The sequence below is a fragment of the Platichthys flesus genome, chromosome 4 (genome assembly GCF_949316205.1).
Source record: "Platichthys flesus chromosome 4, fPlaFle2.1, whole genome shotgun sequence".
NCBI lineage: Eukaryota > Metazoa > Chordata > Actinopteri > Pleuronectiformes > Pleuronectidae > Platichthys > Platichthys flesus.
The window spans coordinates 19,065,898-19,085,941 of NC_084948.1; the positions used below are offsets into that span (position 1 = coordinate 19,065,898).

At 43.1% G+C, this 20,044-nt stretch overlaps 2 protein-coding genes across 3 annotated transcripts; both read left to right on the forward strand.

Annotated features, from left to right (window-relative positions):
* The first annotated feature begins 555 nt into the window (after nt 1–555).
* kpna4 (karyopherin alpha 4 (importin alpha 3)) lies at nt 556–14,227 on the forward strand. The gene is made up of 17 exons (XM_062386748.1): nt 556–783; nt 2,431–2,475; nt 2,648–2,737; nt 4,837–4,866; nt 5,629–5,681; nt 6,367–6,462; nt 6,796–6,881; nt 7,954–8,040; nt 8,138–8,307; nt 9,016–9,060; nt 9,202–9,333; nt 9,738–9,866; nt 10,592–10,696; nt 10,816–10,887; nt 11,277–11,439; nt 11,528–11,622; nt 11,908–14,227. Exons 1-17 carry the CDS (start codon nt 715–717, stop codon nt 12,001–12,003), a joined length of 1,563 nt encoding a protein of 520 aa, XP_062242732.1. The 5' UTR covers nt 556–714; the 3' UTR covers nt 12,004–14,227.
* A 391-nt stretch (nt 14,228–14,618) lies between these two features.
* Nucleotides 14,619–19,595, forward strand: trim59 (tripartite motif containing 59). 2 transcript variants are annotated; one of them, XM_062386750.1, is made up of 5 exons: nt 14,619–14,741; nt 16,368–16,661; nt 16,803–17,024; nt 17,134–17,343; nt 17,954–19,595. In XM_062386750.1, exons 2-5 carry the CDS (start codon nt 16,407–16,409, stop codon nt 18,518–18,520), a joined length of 1,254 nt encoding a protein of 417 aa, XP_062242734.1. In that variant the 5' UTR covers nt 14,619–14,741; nt 16,368–16,406; the 3' UTR covers nt 18,521–19,595. The 2 variants fall into 2 exon arrangements, with proteins under 2 accessions (XP_062242734.1, XP_062242735.1); XM_062386751.1 differs by lacking the exon at nt 14,619–14,741 and having other exon boundaries at nt 14,748–16,661.
* Nucleotides 19,596–20,044: the final 449 nt, after the last annotated feature.

Genomic DNA, 20,044 nt, shown 5'->3' on the forward strand with positions numbered 1-20,044 from the left:
ATATTACGGGACACCTCTCTTCTTAAAGGTTCAGTGTGTAGAATGTAGTGATATCTAGTGGTGAAGTGTCATGTTGCAGCTGAATACCCCGTACGTCACCCTCCCTTTCAAAACATGAGGTGGCCTTCATTTGTCATAAAAACCTTAAAAAAAGTTTAAGGTTTTCCTGGTTGGATAAAAGTAAAAAACAAGGCGGCCTCCGTAGAGAGGACCCACTACTGATGCAGATATATAGTGTTTAAACACAAAGGGCCCATTCTAGAGCAGAGAAACCTACAATTTGTACAATTTAGATAAAAAACACAATAGTCAAAACATCACAAGGACTATTTTATAATAAAATTCTGCCAATAGATCCCTTTCACCCAAATCTCACACACTGAACCATAAATGTCCCACATGGGATCAGCAATGGAAGGTTAAAACGATTTTCAAAAATATTGTGTGTTCGTTGTTGATGAAAACGTGTGGCGCGCTCTGCAGATGGAGGTTCAGGGACAAACCAATGAGAGCACCGGGGGTTTCCCCACCCTTCCTCCACGCCAGAGAGGCCGCCCTCCACCACCGGCATTCCCAGTATGCACCGCGGACACAGCAGCAAAAAATAGTCCGCTAACGAAAGCCTGAGAAAAGGGAACTAGAAAAAAACGGGGGGTAGCTCGCCTGCTGGATCCACGAGTCGCACTGTTATTTACCGCAACCAGAACTGCTAACATGGCTGACAGCGAGAAACTGGACAACCAGCGGCTGAAGAATTTCAAGAATAAGGGCCGTGATTTGGAGGTAAAAGTTGCGCACGGTGCGCGGCGTGGATGTCCTCTTTTCCTCGCCGCCGCCGCTGCTCTGTTCGCGGCCAGCTTCGGCACTTGGCGTCCCTGTGACGTCGTTTCTAATTTTCCACCATCGGGGAAACTTTGAGCCCGAAGCCTCGCGCGGGGCCCTCGCAGATCAGATTAATGTGTGTCGGATGGCTGCCCGCGGCCCTGTCGGGTTTCACCGCAGTTTCTCTACGCCGTGAGCCCGCGCTGGTTATAAAACATGTCAGAGAAGCTAGTCCAGAGTTCATCGCCTCCGCTGGATTTGCTCGGCTAGCCCGCTGCTAGCCAGGCCCGCGGGGGACGAGCTAGCTTAAGTGAAGCATATCATCCACCGCATCGGCTTAGCCCGGTGTGTTAGCGAGTGGAAATGTTTAATTTAACACCTCCACTGACATTTAATCATCGTCGGTGGTGTCTTTATGGGGGATTAGCTTGATTGGCTAGCGGTAAATTAGCGTTATTCCGGCTGTGCTGCTAGCTAACTTGCGTGCTAGCTAACGTTAAGCTCGGCGGTGCTGGTGGCCGCAGTTCCACCCATCCCCCGTCTTTATCACCAAAAACAATGGCGGAAACCAGTCGGTCTCCTCGCCGGCCATTCACCTGGGGTTTTTCAAGACGCTGCATATCGTCAAAATTACATATTGTGCTTTGCCAACAGTGACACATGCTCTGGAAAAACAAGGTTATCGTGACCAGCGAGTTAACGCGATCACATGACTGCCGGATCAAAGCTACACCTCGGATCCATAAGCTACCAGTTGATTTACAGACAGAGCAGCTTCATGCACATGAGCCGGATTTACTCATACATCCTGTTTGACAAGTACTTTCTGTCGCGAGGTTCACCTTTAGACTGTGTCGCCTTTTCACAACAACACGAGCACCAGAGGCACATACGTTCTCTGACAAATAAGCCATACGACCAGCTGCAAGTTTAACGTGTGTAACTCACTCGATCTGCTGCAGTCTGCCATCAAAGTCCTGCAATAAGTTTAATTTCTCATGGGTGTTAATCCGGCGTCATGGCCTTTACAGAAAATACAATCTGCAGTGACTTTGCATTGAGATCTGATATTAATGTTGTGTGAAACAGTGCAAGTAGATTCAATATTAAAATAGCCTTTGTTATAATATGATTGAAGAGCAGATGAAGAAACCTCAGCAACGTTTCAACAATTTTGTTGAAACCAAAACTAAAACTAGATGTTGAACTCTTCATGAATGTTGAGCTTCTTACAGTTGTATTTGCTACAATCTTGCAACTCATCGGTTTCTTCATTATCGTCATGTTTCTAATGGGTAGATCACAAATACAAATGATATCCATCAGAGATGTGGGCATCAGTGGTCTAGTGTCTTACAGTAACTTAAGCTGAGTCATATTTGGTCAGATTGATGTTGGCTGCAGTCATATACAGTGTGTGGGCCGTTGACTGCGTGCCCCCAGGTAGGACCAAGACTCCTGATCAGCTCAGGTCGCACAAACAGGGGTCCTGATTTCCGACTGCCTGAATCTCCTATAATAGCAGGTGTCACTCAAGGGAAGGTTGGGATTTAACTTTCCTTGTTTCATGAACTCTCCATGCTTAAATTTGATATTTTTCTCCCACAGACTATGAGAAGACAGAGGACTGAGGTAGTGGTGGAACTCAGAAAGGTAATAACATAAGTATTTTGTAGTTTAATCTAATGGACATCCTATTTGACTAGGTTATTTGCACAACACGATTCAATTCTGGTCCTTCAGCTGCAGTTTATCCTTGAAGTTATTCACTGATAAATCCTCCTGGAATATGCATGACATGATTTTTCGGTTCCCTCTGCCACAGAACAAAAGAGATGAGCACCTTCTGAAGAGGAGAAATGTGCCCAATGAAGACATCTGCGAGGACTCTGATGTCGACGGAGATTTCAGATCGGTACGGTTGTGTTGTTTTGTGCTTTCGAAATGCATCTGCCGAGAAACTGAGTCGATTATATTTTTAGGTTTTGTCCTCTGAGGACAGAGCAGTGTATGATGGCTCCTGGAATGTACGACTGAAGCAGTGGGACTGACAGCTCATGACTTAGTCTGCTGACTGATTGACCAAGAGAGTTTTTTACGTTTCACTGCATCAATACTGGAGAGGTGGAGGGGCATGCTGGCGTTTGGTCCATGTGATGCTGTCTTTTGAGCTTCCCCTGCTCGTTGCCAGTAGGGTGGGGTGTGTGTGAACAAACGTGCAGTTTGTCCCTGTGTGTGCTGGTCGGTGTCTCATTTTGCTGAAGTAAGACACCTGTTTCCTCTGCAACTTCCCTTGTAGAATAGTATACGCCTCATTGGGGGTTGTGGTCTTTTTTGTCGAAGTTTTCAAGGCCTTTGGGACACAACATTCTGTAATATTTGAGAGGGATCCCTCGGTTGAAGTATATCCTGCCCTGCTTATTTAATCTCCACAGTCAACACCAGTGGGCTGTTTTTTTCTTTAATTTTTAGATGACATAATTCAATGATTAAGTTTAAGGTAGTGTAAAAATTATTATTGTGAGTATTTGTAGATTTAGGGTTAGATTAGACTATTGATACTACTAGTTCTTAATGTGGTAGATGTGAAAGGTGCAGCAAATGATTTGTAATGCACATATTAGCTTGAACGTTATCCTGTGGCTTGGTAAATTTGAGGCAAACCTTCCCAGGTAGTTGGTACTATTACCACAGGTACAAGGCTAAAACAAAGATATATGCAATATATATTTTCTTAATTTTTCTCTAGAACCTAGAGGACCAAAGCCTCCACATTTCATTTCTCAGTCGTCCTCCCTTCAATTGTGCAGTATGAGCAATCGTCAAACCGACATGTTTTAGAGCAGCAACGTCATATAGAATAAATCAATCAATCGATTGATCAACAATCTCACCATCACTGTAGATCTGAGTGTGGTGCCATTGCTGTGTTAAAATGGTCACTCAGCAGTTCTGAAATCCAATCACAGTAACTGCCTGCTGGTTCTGAAGGGGCTGCTTAGCAATACATCAACAAAGACGTGCCGCTCTGACTCACTGCATGATATTAGAGCGGCTTGTGTGGAAAAGCTTACTGGTCATTGTAGTTCTACTACTATACAAACCAATTAATGCATTGAGACTGTTCAGTCAGACTAAAAAATGCATTGATTGTGTTGCCTTTTTCTTTTTTCCCCAATGTTTGGCCTATTGTGGGTAGCTCTCTAAGTGAATCATTTGCCTCTGAGCTTGTTCGACTATAAATTCCCTTTTCTGATCCCTCAGATGTTTCGTGAATCCTCACTCTCGCCTAGTATTCTTTTTTTATTTGTCTCTTTTCCTGCCTTAGGTTTTGTCACAGCTACTTTCCCCCTGTTTTACACAGCCACAAAATGAAATTACACAAATATTAATCTGTTGCAAGTATATATTTGCAATCAGCGTGGTATTTGAAAGTAATTTCTTAGTCCCCTGAATCTAAATTTGTGGGTGCACAAGCAATTAGCTGCAACTGCTGGCTTACCAGTAGCATTCGCAAGGTTTATAAATTAAGGCCCCACAGCCTTAGAAAGTTGCTCATTGAAAGTGATACTCGGGGTCCAGACTGGCCCCTGAACTCCCTGAACTGGCCATCAGGAATAGATGCCAATTGGCAAATCCTCGTGCTGAATGCTGGGCTGCACATGCAGGCTGCTGACTGACAACAACAACACCACATTGGTTCAAACTAGATTGTTAGTTCCTACTTTTTTCCTGATGGCATTTCTTAATCGCCAGCCTCATTGTTTTCTGCTTTATCAACTTCACATGGAAAAGATAAACTAGTCCTCCATGCAAGGCAGGAAGCTCACAGATGTCTGCCTGCCCATGATACATGTTTTTCAGTGTATTTATGTGGCATTTTTATAAATGGGTTCTGCTGTGTCTAACAGTGTTGACTTTTTTCTTGACAAATCAACATTTAAAAATGCACCAGCACAAGTTTTCAGATTAAAAATTCTTGGTTGATAATTTTCTGAAATGTTTCTTTTTCAGCAAAACACCTCCCTCGAAGCGATAGTACAAGTAAGTAAGATGTTTGATTTATAAGCTTTTCTACTATGTCATTTTGCTTGTCTTAACTCTGTGTGTTATAACCAGTGTTGTAGCACTTGAGTCCTTAAAACCAGAGCGTGTGACTCTACTTAGAATTAAGTTTTGATAACACAATCATCGACTGTTCAAACTTGGAAGTTAAAGATGAGGACTCAGTTTCCGAGAAATAATAATAATAAAATATTTTTTTACATAAGATATTGATAGATCTATTCATATTGTGAGATTTTTAAATTATGTTCTTGTTTGTTCATCTTACTTTTATGTATTTGAATCCTGGATGACCCTGGTTTCGGTCATTGGGACACCACTTAGATTTCTATTTGGTGTTTTGAGCTTGAACTTGAACACTTTTTAAATAGGACTCAAGGTTTTCTGACTCGACTGCAACACTCGTTGTTATAACTACACCGATCATCAACCAGTTACCAATTTAACGTTGTGATAGTAGATCTGTTACTTTTTTTAATTTAGTCCAGCCATAGAAAACAAGGGAAACTACAAATTAAGTTACAAATGAGATTTCTGAAAAAGTTATCTCCTTCAATGGTAGACGCTGTGCTAGATTGATTTACACCAATCTACCACAGCATTAAAACCAGTGGCCTGATCTAATGCTGTGGCTGATGGCCATTTATTGTAAACATTTGACAGCATCCAGCTTCTAGTTACATGATTTATTATTTAGAATGTTGCGTCTGACTCAGTCTCCTTGTGTGTGTTGTGTTGTAGAATGCCACCAGTGATAACCAGGGCGTCCAGTTGAGCGCTGTTCAGGCTGCAAGGTAGGACCGAACTCCCCCTACACTCTTGGATTTGTCTTATTTTGTAAAAATGTGGATTGCAATTGTTATCGTGTTACTACTGTCTTTATCACCAAAACCCAGTTTTCATTCCATGTAAACAATACTGATGCTGTTTCATTGACAGTGTCTTTGCTGTGTAAAAATAACAGGTTGAATGTAATCAATAATCACATCTGGATCACAAGTGTGTGTGTAAGCCATTGATTCTGCACCAGTGACTCGTCTTAAGAGGTTATCTGATTAAAATGGATGGCCTCTTACGAAATACATTCACTGTTGCAATTCCAAGGCCTCAATGTTTTTCCAGCTTGGTTAGACAGCAGTGATATACAGTAAGGGTGCACGGTCTGATTAATGGACATTGTAAATGGCACTGCGGCTCAGCAGTGCAGCCCTGGAGAAGTTGGTTCAGGGGTATTTATGAAGCATTTTCACATTCCACAAACTATTTGTCATTTATTCATATTTTCTGTGAAGTCTGCCCTGCAGCTTTATTTAGACATTTTTGAGATGCTTTCAACCTAAACCTGATGTTGCATCATACGCTCGGTGATTGACTTGCAATTTTAAGATGACTCATCCTTGACTCATAAGTTTTGTTGGAATGTGTCTGCAAAGTTGTGCGAGTATGACAAATGGTACCCTGTTTCCTCTGCCTCTGCAGGAAGCTGTTGTCCAGTGACCGTAACCCTCCCATAGACGACCTGATCAAGTCTGGGATCCTTCCTATTCTGGTCCACTGCCTGGACAGAGATGACAAGTAAGCAGTCTGCAATTCTGTTTGTCTGCACGTTGCAGTGAATCACCCTGCTTCTTGTGTGATAATAATAGTACAAGTTGGAGCTTTTCCCTGATCATGTTGAGTTTATGTACACTTCAGAGTTATGTAAATGAGGCAGCAGGGTTTTGGCCCAGGCTGCATGTGAATGGTGCTGCAGTTATATAAATGTGTCCTAGTTTCACCTTCGAGGAGGGGCGGAACACAAATGACTCATCAGTATAATCATACTGTTTGACACCCCGTCCCAATTGTACAAATTGTACCACTGCCTCTGCGGCCTTCATCAATCTTACCCCTCTCACCTCTCTGCAGCCCGTCTCTCCAGTTTGAGGCCGCCTGGGCTCTTACCAACATCGCATCTGGAACCTCAGAGCAGACCCAAGCTGTGGTCCAGTCCAGTAAGTCCAGTGACTTTTCTATCTTCCTGTTCCCTTTATGTTCACTTTTTTCTGTATCTTTTCTGTAATTTTCTAAGATTCGCTTTATTTTGGTGAGGAATGCAGTTGACGGTGGAAATATAAACTTATTAATATATTTATTTGAGCAGCAGTTTGTCATGAAACTTTAAAAGCTACATATCTAGTGTGTTTGATGAATTTCCTTTTGCAAAACCCTGGTCTGTTGTGTTCCCAGCCTTACTTGATTATTTTCATGTCCTGATAAAGTGCTCATGGTATGGTTCTCAAGTCCGTCCTTTAACTTTATTGTGTCATAGTAATAAAGTCTGTTAAGTTACAAAGGCCTAAGTCTGTGACAAAGAGGGGATTCATCTTCCATAGAGAACACTGAAATGAAATATTCAAGAAACTCTCTGCTTGACCAATCACAAATGAGCAGGCCAGCTGACCAATCAGAGCAGATTGGGTTATTTGGGAGGTGGGCCAAGAGCTCAAGCTGAGCATTTCAGACAAGAGGAAATATGATTCTACAACAGTAAACCATACTGTGCATTTTGAGCATTTCAGCTCCTGATCCCATTCTAGTAGACATTTGGATTAAGATTATAAACCTGCTAATGGCCCAAATATGGGGACTTTACTAATATTATTTTAACAATCACATCCTGTTGTCAGTTTAACAGAAGAATTGTCAGTATTTCCTTATATTATTTTTTCATTAGTGCTTCTTTTTTTCCTCCTTTTTTCTTCTTCTCAGTATTTCTGTTCCCCTGTAATCACTACTCTACTGCTTGCATTGCATGATGGTTACACTAACCATTGAGCAATGTACCCACTCACCACTTACAATTAAAACTAGCCCCATTTATAATTCAATTTCTAAGGATGATGCAAAATGTTAAACTGAAGGTGCAATGCATGCTCTTACACCCCCTTGAACCAGGCTGGAGTATAAATTATTTAGTTCTTATTCAAGGTATTCATATGTTCCATGAGGTTGTACCTGGATGAAAGCAGCACATCCGATCATTAGATGCCAGTGGTTGAGTAATATCTGTTTCCTTGTGTGTAGATGCTGTGCCACTGTTCCTGAGACTGCTTCACTCTCCTCACCAGAATGTGTGTGAACAGGCCGTCTGGGCCCTTGGCAACATCATAGGTGAGTCGTTGGTGATTTAAACATTTGTGTATTGGAAATAAATGTAGTTTGCCCAATGATGACACACTCTCCCTCTGTGTGTGTTTGTTATATCCAGGTGATGGTCCTCAGTGCAGAGACTACGTGATCAGCTTGGGTGTGGTGAAGCCCCTGCTCTCCTTCATCAGTCCCTCCATCCCCATCACCTTCCTCCGCAATGTCACCTGGGTCATGGTCAACCTGTGCCGCCACAAGGACCCTCCACCACCTATGGAGACGATCCAAGAGGTGTGTACATTATGTTTGCAGAGAAAATTAGTGAGCTGTGCCACACTTTAAAGAACAGGGTGATTATGAAAAAGCAGTTTTTTAAGAAGTATGGGTGGGAGGACGGTAAGGATCAAGTTCTTTATCATTGCACTTGCAAAGAAATATGTATTTAGTCACACATGTTAGAAGTAAGATGTCCTAAATAGTGGATTTAAAACACTGTCTTGTATCTTAGTTATTTTTATGGTAATGTCTTAAATGCCAGATGGAGCATGTGTCAACCTGGAACAGCTTTATTAACAGACTTCTATCTATCTTCTATCTGACTGTAATCTTCGCTAAAAGACTGCGGACAGAGATTAGGAGGGTGGGTGCTTGACCTATTAATAAAACCTATAGGATTTCTTTAATATCAATGCCAACATTGATGACTTTTACAATGGCAGTATTTGTTAGTATTGCTGTGAATGTTTTCATACTTCGCCTGAAATCTGAGAGACATTTGTGTATTTATTTGCCTTTGACCGTGAGCGAAAGTTAAGGAAGATTAGAGATCCATCCCTTTGTCTACCTAAGGTTTTTATAATGCTATTTAGTGCAGAAAAGAAGAAAGGTGTAGCAGTTATTGCAGAATAAGGGACTGCAGCTATGAGCAAATCTATATGGATCACATCGGAATGTTCTTATCCACATGTGTGACTTTTCTTTTCTAAATTGATTTCTCAGATCCTGCCGGCTCTCTGCGTGCTGATCCACCACACCGATGTCAGTGTGAGTATACTGAATTTAAACATCCTGTGGTGCCATGGCCCTTTGCTGTATTTCCAGAAGAAATTCCCTAATAAGTAGTCACTGTGTCATGAAGTGTGAGAAGGAAACATATATTAATCATTGTTTCTTTTCGACCTCTAGATCTTGGTAGACACCGTGTGGGCTCTGTCCTACCTGACGGACGCCGGGAATGAGCAGATCCAAATGGTCATCGACTCTGGGATCGTCCCTCACCTGGTTCCTCTGCTCAGTCACCAGGAGGTCAAAGTTCAGGTATGCAGAGGACAAAATTGCTTTTAATAAACTTTGGGAGTACTCCTACAGGGTGATTTCAGCCATATTCATTTTCTATCAGTTAGTGCTGACTGAGGGATTCCTAACAATCTCTACAGAAGAATCTACCAACTTGTAGTGATTACATTTCATAATATACATCCAAATAATTAGCCATGTGCTAACCGTGCTGTCATTTCCATGTTTTATCATAACATTGGATAATTGATAAATGACAAACACTAAATAAACTCTTCTAACAAGATTTTTTTTTTAAATAATTTTCACTTTGATTGGACTCAAACCTTTAAACTCCTGAAATCGAATTAAGTGCTACAACAAGCATCTTTGGTATCAGGAAAGAGGTTCTCTAGAAATAAATGTGTTTTCCTCTTCGCACACAGACCGCAGCGCTGAGAGCTGTTGGAAATATAGTGACTGGCACAGATGAACAGACCCAGGTGGTGCTTAACTGTGACGCCCTCAGCCACTTCCCTGCCCTCCTCACACACCCGAAGGAGAAAATCAACAAGGTAATCCGCTCTCCTCCTCTTCCTTCCATCCACACACGCTGACGATCTCGAGTTGCAACATCAGTTATCTGGAAGTGATGAAATCAGAGACTTGGTGCTAGTGTGCATGCTGTGTGAGAGAAAATAGATGGCAGATGGCTAATAGTAGGACATTAAACGTGGAGAATCGCGAGGATGAGGACAACGGTATCGACGACGAAGAGGACATCGGCAGCTGGTGGTTTAGAGTTGGAGAGACAGATTGGGGAGGGGGTGGGGTACTAGTCTGTGTGATTGTGATTGAATGTGTGATACCTTTTGGGTTGTTGGCCAAAGGGTGCTGAGACCATGTGTCCCTGCTGATATCGAAGTGCATCTGAGACCAGTCACTCCAAAAAGAGGCCTTGTTTGTGACCCGGACGATGATTAGAGCCTCGATTTCACCCTCGCCTCGCCCACAGCACTCTGTCTCGACCAGGGGTCAAACTCTCCGAGTGGACCTCTGGGTTCTGATCCAGTTTAGATATTAAAAGTCAACCTCCCTCGAGAGGAATGTGTCGTCTACACAATCTGATTTCCGTGACTGCCTCCTTTTGTCAGGTCGAGGGTGGGGATCACCTGGGTATTTGGGGGTAGAATGAAACCTGTAAACAAAATCTGTCTGCAAAACATGGCTTAAACGATGACAAAAAAACCTGCTCTCTGGTCTTGGTAGAAAAATGACACATGTGCTTTCTGTCCTGTAGGAGGCAGTGTGGTTCCTGTCCAACATCACAGCAGGAAACCAGCAGCAGGTGCAGGCCGTCATTGATGCCAAGCTAGTCCCCATGATCATTCATCTGCTTGACAAGGTTTGTATCTATTCCCTTTTTATGTACTGCATAATTTGCAAATATGTGCTATACAATTCTTTGAATGTTAAAGCAAACGCGTGTTCATATTTCTAACTTTGATTGTACCTATATTTTAGGGTGACTTCGGCACTCAGAAGGAAGCTGCCTGGGCCATCAGCAACCTGACAATAAGTGGAAGGAAAGATCAGGTAAGAAACATTTTTGCTTTATAGTATTTTAACCTGAAACAACCCTGCCTTTTCAAATAATTGTTTCTCTAACGGTATTTTATCTGTGTAAAACTGTAATTAATAGTTATTGAATTGAAACAAATACTTCTGAGTCATAGAAATGGTGAAACAATCTACGAAAAAAAGAAAAAATAGGCAGAACCACAGGTTTCAACAATTGGGGCACACTTAATGTGCTGTTTTTTTTTTTTACCAAACCACTCTAGCAATTTTATTATTTGGGTCCAAACTCTTAAATCTACTTTTGAAATGGGGAGCTTTTAGAACGACAAAGATGAAGTGTTCCATCCTTCTCTGACTTATCAAATTACTCACACACGGTACAATCGTCCCTCTGCTGTCTGCAGGTCGCACACCTTATCGAGAAGCAGGTGATCCCTCCGTTCTGCAACCTGCTGACTGTGAAGGATGCTCAGGTCGTGCAGGTCGTCCTCGATGGCCTCAGCAATATCCTCAAGATGGCTGACGATGAGGCTGAAACGATTGCAAACCTCATTGAGGAATGCGGAGGTGAGTTTGTGTTTATTTTTTTTACTCATTCAAATAAAGTGTTAATTTGATGTCGATCGTTGTACAAACTGGTGTTTTTGTCCCGCAGGTTTGGAAAAGGTGGAGCAACTCCAGAACCATGAAAATGAAGACATCTACAAATTGGCTTACGAAATAATCGATCAATTCTTCTCATCTGATGATGTAAGTATTAAATATATGTAAATATATATATAATATTCTTCCATTTTGATTTTGTTAACTATTTATCATGCCCAATGACATGTTCCACTGGCATATGGTAGAAATAGTCAGATGACAATGAATAAGTTTCTGTGTTGTCAGCCACCCAATACTTTTGTCCACATAATATAAAAGTCACTGGGCTCAATGAGGCTGTGAATCTTTATTTTCTCTAAATGAGTTGATCAACGATGCTGTTTGATCAACTGTCATTGCTAATACTGCTTTGCACTGTGTGTCATTCAGATTGATGAAGACACCAGCCTGGTCCCAGAAGCCATCCAGGGCGGAACTTATGGCTTTAACTCCGCCAACGTGCCAGCCGAGGGATTCCAGTTCTAGACGGCATCTGGGGTATTCTGGAGTTTTGTTCACGATGCAGCACTCAGTTCAACATAAAAAAATTAGGAGAGAAAGAGCGAGAGAGAGCGAGAGTGTGAGAAATTTGATCCATTGTGCTTAGCTCTTGGGATCCATGGCTGCATCTTATCTGAGAGAAAAATGTGTGGATTTCATTTGGCATTCCAGGGGAACCAGCCCAAATGAAGTTTGAGATGGCGAGTGGGTGCGAGTGAGAATGAGTGGCTACATGTTGCAAAAAAGCAAAACATCTACATCGAATGCGTTGAGAGACATGCCGACATAACATTGTGTTATTGGAGCTGTCGTCTTCGGAAAACTACTTCAAATGACAACAAAAACTCGATGTCTGCCTGGGGAGAACCAAGGACATCCAAAAATAAGAAATCAAGAAATGAATATAACTATAATTATGAACTGAGATGAACCACAAACCATCACAATTCTGCGGTCCTCCGACTCGAGAGGGCGCCACCCTCAACGTGCCCCTCCCCCAATCGGCCACGCTATCAGACATGTGTGTGAATGGACCCATTGTGTATGAATGTCTGGACTCAGTGCTGAGGAGCCAGGTTCATCTCCTCCAACCAAGACGCCCCCCCTGACGGGGCACCATCCTCTCCCCCTGGTGGGCGGGGCCAGGAGTCAGACTGCGCGTGTCGCATGTGCGAGAGAATGGACGGATGAGTTGTGTGTGCTTGGCTGCGTGCGTGACTGGAGTATGCAAGGCTGGGTGAGAACGCATGCAGAGACGGGTGGAAAAAGAAACAAATACAACATCTGAAGAGAATCAAAATTGAGAAACGCAACAATGAGGTTGTCAAAGGTTTCAGGAAAGAAATTCTGCCTTTGAAAGAGAGGCTGATCCTCTAAATCCCTAAAAGGAAGAACTTTGGATATGAAAAAATTCGTCATCACAAGGATTTTCTTTTTCCTTTTTTTTTTTTTTTTGAATTATTGTTATGTTAGTATAAATTGACACTGGACAATGCTATTGGCACGAGTGGAGCAGCAGTGCATTGTATTAAGATGCATTTGGTGGCTTTTGGGCTTTTCTTTTTGCCTCCAGTGTGTTCCTTTTTATGATACTTTTTAGTTTCAGCTTTTAGTTTCATCGCTTCTGTAAAGGTGATTGACGATGATCGTATTCCTCCCTCACACCACAAACCTAACCTACGCACCAGAGATGGGCTTGATGCTGTGAAATTCTGACACCATCACTATAATCAACCAAATGACCTGTTCCCCTTGTGACACTGAATTATTTGTCTTTCAATTTACAGCAAAATCACTGCTTCGCAGTATTGTTGCCATAGCTTTGACTTATCACCAAGGGAGAAAAGAACAATGGCCATTTCACGTAGTATTGTGAATCATAACCTTTGCATGTACTAAACTATAGCACAGTTATTTTTAGGGTATTTTAGTTTCCTTAGGCTGTGAATACAGTGTAATTTTCTTTTTAAGTAAAACTGTGCTTAAATGTTACATGTTCCCCTTCCCTTACCCCTCACTAGTGTCCAATTTGCTAAATAATCTTTATGGTTTTGCACATGTTCTGCAAAGTGAGGCCTGAAGTCTTTCTGACGGAGTGTTGGTCGGTTTCATAGGTTTTGACCTGCCAGCAACCTCAACAATATGCATCACTCAACCACAATCTTTGTTGTATTTCTAGAGTAATCCAATGATGCTTTTTAGTGATACTTGAGAATATCATGACTATTTCAGGAGCAGGCAGTAATGACTCTGCTAATGTATCTCAGCTAGACTAAGAGGGGACTCAACCTCCCTGTTCTCAAGGTCAAAGGAGATTTGGGGAATTGTCCTGAATGGGTTCTCCTGAACAATAAATAAACCCATGAACAAGTTTGCTGTACATTTAGTACCTTGCAGTCCTTAGCCCCGTACTCCTCTCTCCTCCTATTCCAGCTAGGTGTACAAGCTTACCCTTTTTCATTTTTGTGTTAACTTCAAACACTGTAGTAAATGATTACACATTGTGCTCATAAACCTTCTGTTGAACATAGGGGTATTTTTTTTTTTGCAGCATTCCTTGTTAGCAAACATGTGGTTTCAAATCTAAAGTTATTAAATGGAAGGAGAGGAAAAAAAGGTGATTTGCTCCCAAAAACACAACTTTTTGGGGGGAGATAGGCTACAGGATAGGTTGTCTTGGAGAAAATAAATAGTGAAACCCAAATCGAGAGACTGTGTGTGCGTGTGTGGTCTGTTGTGAAGAAGTGGTGTGATTTACTTTTTTCTCTTATTCAGATTTTCCACAAAAAAAAGAATACATTAAACAACCAGATCCCTTCGTCCTACCCCCTCAACCCTTGAGCTTAAATTCAAATCGAGAAGGGGCTTGTGATGATTGGCCGGAGAGACTGCTTTTGCGCATGCGTGCTTCCAAACCAGAAACATGATGCTTTCGCTGCAGCTGCCCAACGTAGTGATAGAGGAGAAAACGTCATATAAAATACAAATGAAGGCTTTCCCTTTTTATATATATATATATATATATATCGAGAAAGAACCATCGTATTAAATCCAGAACGCACTACACATCGTTTAGTATTAGAACGTGCTCTTAAAAGTACATTAAATATATCCGCCTCCTGTTGCTCTACGCAGCCGGGATTTACAGATAGCACTTAAAGGCACCATGGGGGAACAGGAAATGAAGTCTCTGTTGTGGAGAAACACTTTGCTCCGAGCAGACGGTGAGTTTTTATCCAACATGTCTCGCTCAAACTTAATTTCTCGTCTTTAACCTCTGTCTTCAACCCAGTAAGTGAACTGCACGATAAACCAGCGGTCGCCATCTTGCAGAGAAAGTATCTGCGACGAATGTTACGTGTCTTGTGACGCTTGTTTTTATCTTAGAATTGAGTTCGCTTCAATTCAAGTTCAGATACTTGTACTCTGAGGAGCACTACACGTTTACTGTTGAGGTTTTCTCCACATTGACCTTTTTTTTTAAAGTGAGTTACAATTAAAAGATCACAATGACCACACAGGGTCAAAGTGACAGTTGTGGAAATAGAAATCATGTTTGAACGTGTCCTCTTCACACGTGGATTCACTTCACGCAGAGTGGAGTGTGTGATGAGGTCGAAGCCCCAGCAGGACCCCGGTCACCTGGTTGAATCTGGGCGCCAACATGGCTGCAGGTTTAGTTACACAAGCGACCCACATTGTGTGTCTGTGGCCGCGGGGACCGGCTATGTGCTGGCGCGAGGCCTCCTGTTGTCCCTGTAACAGGAGGAGACACCACCCACCCACCTGATCCTGTAACAGGAGCTCAACTGTGTTTTGGGCTGTTTCATTGTTTTCCAGATAAAAGATCCTCTCTGCTTGTTATTAGAGCTGAGCCATAAAGCCATATCCATAATTATCACAACAATTTCAGCAATAACAATTCAACAAAAGTCCAACTTATACATCACAATATCTTATTCATGCATTAAGCAAGGCCATAAGAAGCTAGGTCACATCACTGATCCGCCTCCTTTATGTATAATGTTTACGTGTTAGTTGTAAATACTTCAACACTCTGGGACAAAACCCTGAAGCAATAAAGTGATATCGTGTTGATATCAACATCCACTGACTATCTTAAGATTTCTGGTCATATCGTGCAGCCCCTCCGGTTTAATTATTTTATCGAGTAGCATAAATTATAAATTAAACCTGTACTATCTAATTCAATCCAATACAACCAACTTTGTATCGGTCTTTTTCTTTTACCTGACGTCTCGAATGGTGCACTTTTTGATTCTGTTTCATCACTGACGTCATAGTGAATCAAGATAAACAGGATAACATTCCAAAAAATTGGTTAGTAGAGACCACAACAAAAAGATGAAAACAGCCAGTACTGTGAGTGGGAAGTGGCGAGTGTGTTTATGATGGTAAACGAGGATATGAATTAAAGGATTTTCTAAGTTTTCAATCCACAGAACAGTTCATCTGTATGTAACGGGTGACTGTGACCACTGGTTGTATAACAGTGGTCACAGTCACAGCTGGGATGTCTGGAGATGGTGATGAAATGTTGGTTTTACACAATCATGACAATGCCGCACCCGAGTGGCAACGTCAGCTAAAAAAAACCTTATATAATCTGCTTCTACACAATGGGAACCGGTGAAATGAGTAAATGCTTGTTTTTAAACGAACTTAACTGTTAAATCTTCACGTTTGAAAAATCTTGTACCTTTAAACTGTTGCTTGGAAATGTGATGAAACCTTTGATCAACCGTCACATCCCTTTTTCATTTTGTCAAGTAGTCTCCAGGAGTTATTCACTGTACATTTGTGCCAAGTTGAAATGTTTTGCTGGACAGGTGCCAGATCTCCTTCTCCCTCAAGTGTGAGTCTCCACCATGGACAACCTGGAGGAGGACCTGACCTGCTCCGTGTGCTACTCTCTGTTCTCCGACCCTCGAGTGCTGGCGTGCTCTCACACCTTCTGTAAGGCCTGCCTGGACAACTTGCTCCGGGCGTCCACCAACTATTCCATCTGGCGTCCGCTGCGTCAGCCGCTGAAATGCCCCAACTGTCGCAGCGTGATGGAGCTGCCCGTGACCGGCGTGGACGCCCTGCCCACCAACGTGTCTCTCCGGGCCATCATCGAGAAAGTACGAGAGAGAGCCACTTGTGTTCGGCTTAAACTTTTACCCACTGACCACCAGTCAGTTTGGAATCCTCTTATTGGCCGTTCCTTTTCTGGGTCGTGCGTGCGCTCACCTCTCTGTCTGTTTGCTCGTTTGCTGTCTCAGTACCAGAGTGACTGTGAGCCCCGGCCTCCGTCCTGTCCGGAGCACATCAGGCAGCCGCTGAACATGTACTGCATCCAGGATCGCCAGCTGATCTGTGGGCTGTGCCTGACCGTCGGGCAGCACCAGGGGCATCCCATAGACGACCTGCACGCGGCTTTCATCCGAGAGAAACAGACGCCATCGTTACTGCTGACCAGTCTCTCAGGGCAGAGATGGGCCCAGGTTGGGAATCGCCTCAACGCGGCTGTTATCTGAGTCGGGGAAATAAACGAATGATAACTTCCAGTGAAAGCCCTTCAGTTGCGCTGACCGCCCTCTCTCCCTCTGTCAGATGTGTGAGCTGGCGGAGCAGCTGGAGCAGGAGAAGGCTCGCTGTGAGGCTCTGGTGAGGCAGGACCGGCTGGACGTGAATCAGTTTTTTCAGACGCTGAAGACGGTGCTGGCCAAGAAGAGACAAGCGTACCTGGAGGCGCTGGATAGAGCTGGTGCTGAGATTTCCCGGGCCTACGACCCACTCATCCACAGAGTGAAGGAAATACAGGTGTGTCTCCATTCAGAGCAAACATCAGCATCGTCACCAGATTGTGAATATTTACAATGTTCAGAGAGCATAAATAACATACTGAATTAAACATGATCAACTCACAACAGAACGAATGCATTCTGGAAAGGTTTTAGCAGATGGTGGAGCGCCACTGTCACTTATTTTTTTACAATTCAAGATTAAAGAAATGAATGAATTGGTGAAGTCGATCCTCAGAATCAGTTTTTCCGCTTTTTTCAAACATGCTCTGAACTCTGGACTTTCTCCAGAGCGGCTGTGTGTGAGAACGTTCTTCAGACGTGTTCCCACCACAGCCCCCTTGTAAAGTGTCGGAGTGAGGAGGCTGCAGGATTCACAGCAAACGAGGAGACATGTTTCTAATACACAAAACTGAAACCAAAAAAAAGTATGCACAAAACTCAGGATGAAGACGAGATGTCACGCATAAAAAAACTGACATCCTCACATTGGTTGATTTGGTCCACAGCACATGTAAAATAAATTGAACGGCCAAACTCAGAGACATAAATTGTTCTAATCATTAGCAGGTTATTGATGAATTAAGTCGTAGTTGCAGCAGCTCTGAGATCAGCCTTGTGTTCTGCAGGAGAAACAGCTGGACCTGGTGTCTCTGGGCTCGTCAGTGGAGGAGGAGGAGTCACCGCTGGTCTTCCTGGAGAAGGTGCATCTGCTCAGAGAGGGGGTCGAGGAGTTCCTGAAGACCCCTCTGCCCTCGGTGATCAACATCAGCGTCACCCCCCGCGCAGCAGACTACCTGCAGCAGCGCTGGCCTGCCGTGACCATCGGCTGCCTGGAGGAAGCGCCGGTCCCTAAGGTGAGCTGCTGTGGCAGATGTGGCGGCGGGGAGGCCGACAGCCCGGTGCAGGAGCTGTGGTGCAAACCCACTTGTTCCGTGGTGCTGGTGGGGCTGCTGGTGCTGCTGCTGCTGCTGGCTGCGCTGTGGCTGGACCCAGTGGGGGGGGCGTCGCTCGGCTTCTCTCTGTTGTCTCGGTTCAGTCAGGTAGTCCACGGCCTGAGCAGCGAGCTCCTCACATCTGTCTGGGACTCGGCGGTGTCTGCATGCACAGTGATGGAGGCGGCGGTGGAGAGGTGGAGCACACAGCTGGCCTCGGTCTGGGAGAAGGCACTCCAGCAGTTCTGCTGCATTATTTAAAACTCTCATCCACTGAAACACCAAAGTGAAACATGAACCCTTTTACCTTTTTATTTAGAAACTGAGAAAAATATCTGAAACAGCTGCTATTTGTTTTGGTCCTTGACAGTAGACTCATGGTCGTTTGACTTTGGGCTTTATTTTTAGATGATCAACACTGACCCTGATGTAGCAGCACTACAGTGAATAGACCACAATGCCTTGCAGGTCCTCTTCCCTTCTTTCAGTTAATACTAATCAAAGGAGCATTAAGTGACAACACAAACACAACTGAATATAACTGAAAGCAGAACGAGTCCAAACAATTTCCTCACAAAATATCTTTTATACTCGTATTAACCTTCACATTTACCTCCGGTGTTAATGTTGTATCCTTCAGCTTCATTTCAAAGTGTTTCAGGGGTGTGAGAAATGCTTTTACACTCTAAAGAAAAATGAATTTAGTGGAAATGTTTTTATGAACCAAATCGTGTTAATAACAAGTGTTTTGTTCTTTGGGTTCTATTATTTTAGATTTTAAAAACACAGCCTGACATCTAAACTATGAAACAATAATCCCAACACAGATGATTTGTTTTAAAAAAAAAAAGCTAACTGGAGCCTTAGATATGAAATTGGTGCCTAGAGACTCTTTAGCCGCCTTCCCATCATGCAGTGGGACATTTCAGTACCGGAGCAGTATGAGGAACGTGGATCCTGCTGAGTGGAAGCAGCCGCACAGTGGATCGGAGTTGAAGCCTCCACAGATCATGTTGCAGTGATGCTGAGCGGCTCCCAGTCGGTGCCTTTTACCCATCATGCCTTTACCCCAGACGCACCTGATAGTTTTAAGTAGTGGGCTGATTTTCCCATCAGGACCAAAACGACTTCCTCAGGACTAAAATAGCGTAATGGAACCCGGTCTATTTTTAAAACATACGGCCTCGGGGAAAGCTCCACCAGCACAACTCTGCAGCCCTCCAATGGAACAGCATTTAACTCGAGCACACTTTCACTTTCCATCAAATTGTGTTGTATTTTTTTATAAACATTTTCTCTTCCTGTATTTAAAATAAATGTGTTTTGAATTCTTTAAGTCTGTGTTATTTAATGTTCATATTTTGCCTGTGCCAGTGAACTCGATTCACAGATGTCTGCCGCACTTGGCTGAGCAGTGTGAAATGTATAAATACATGGATCCAAGCTGCCACATGTCCCAGAGCAGGACGTTACCAGTGATGACACATGAGGACGACGTGACTGGGCCGAATTTAAAAACCACTTTGAACTCGAATGACTCAGAACACAAACCTTCACCAAGACATGTTGTTTAATCTTCTTAATTCAAGCTCAACATATTTGGTTGTATTTGTTTTCCTTTAAATTCATACTTATCTCCAGGATCATGCAAAACCTACCCAACCATTTCCCATGAAGCTCCAGGAGGGGAGAAGCACGACTTTTGGATTAGATTACACTTTAATGTCAGATTCTCTTATGAAGGTCTTTCATCCCAGGACTTCCACTGCCTCACGTAAAGACGAA

Excerpts from the sequence above, each read along its gene's own strand:
- trim59 (XM_062386750.1), top strand. The coding sequence starts at position 16,407 with ATGGACAACCTGGAGGAGGACCTGACCTGCTCCGTGTGCTACTCTCTG. Across the intron at positions 16,662-16,802 it reads TCCGGGCCATCATCGAGAAA|TACCAGAGTGACTGTGAGCC; the intron begins GTACGAGAGAGA and ends TTGCTGTCTCAG. Across the intron at positions 17,344-17,953 it reads ACAGAGTGAAGGAAATACAG|GAGAAACAGCTGGACCTGGT; the intron begins GTGTGTCTCCAT and ends TGTGTTCTGCAG.
- kpna4 (XM_062386748.1), top strand. The coding sequence starts at position 715 with ATGGCTGACAGCGAGAAACTGGACAACCAGCGGCTGAAGAATTTCAAG. Across the intron at positions 5,682-6,366 it reads AGCGCTGTTCAGGCTGCAAG|GAAGCTGTTGTCCAGTGACC; the intron begins GTAGGACCGAAC and ends CTGCCTCTGCAG. Across the intron at positions 8,041-8,137 it reads GGCCCTTGGCAACATCATAG|GTGATGGTCCTCAGTGCAGA; the intron begins GTGAGTCGTTGG and ends TGTTATATCCAG.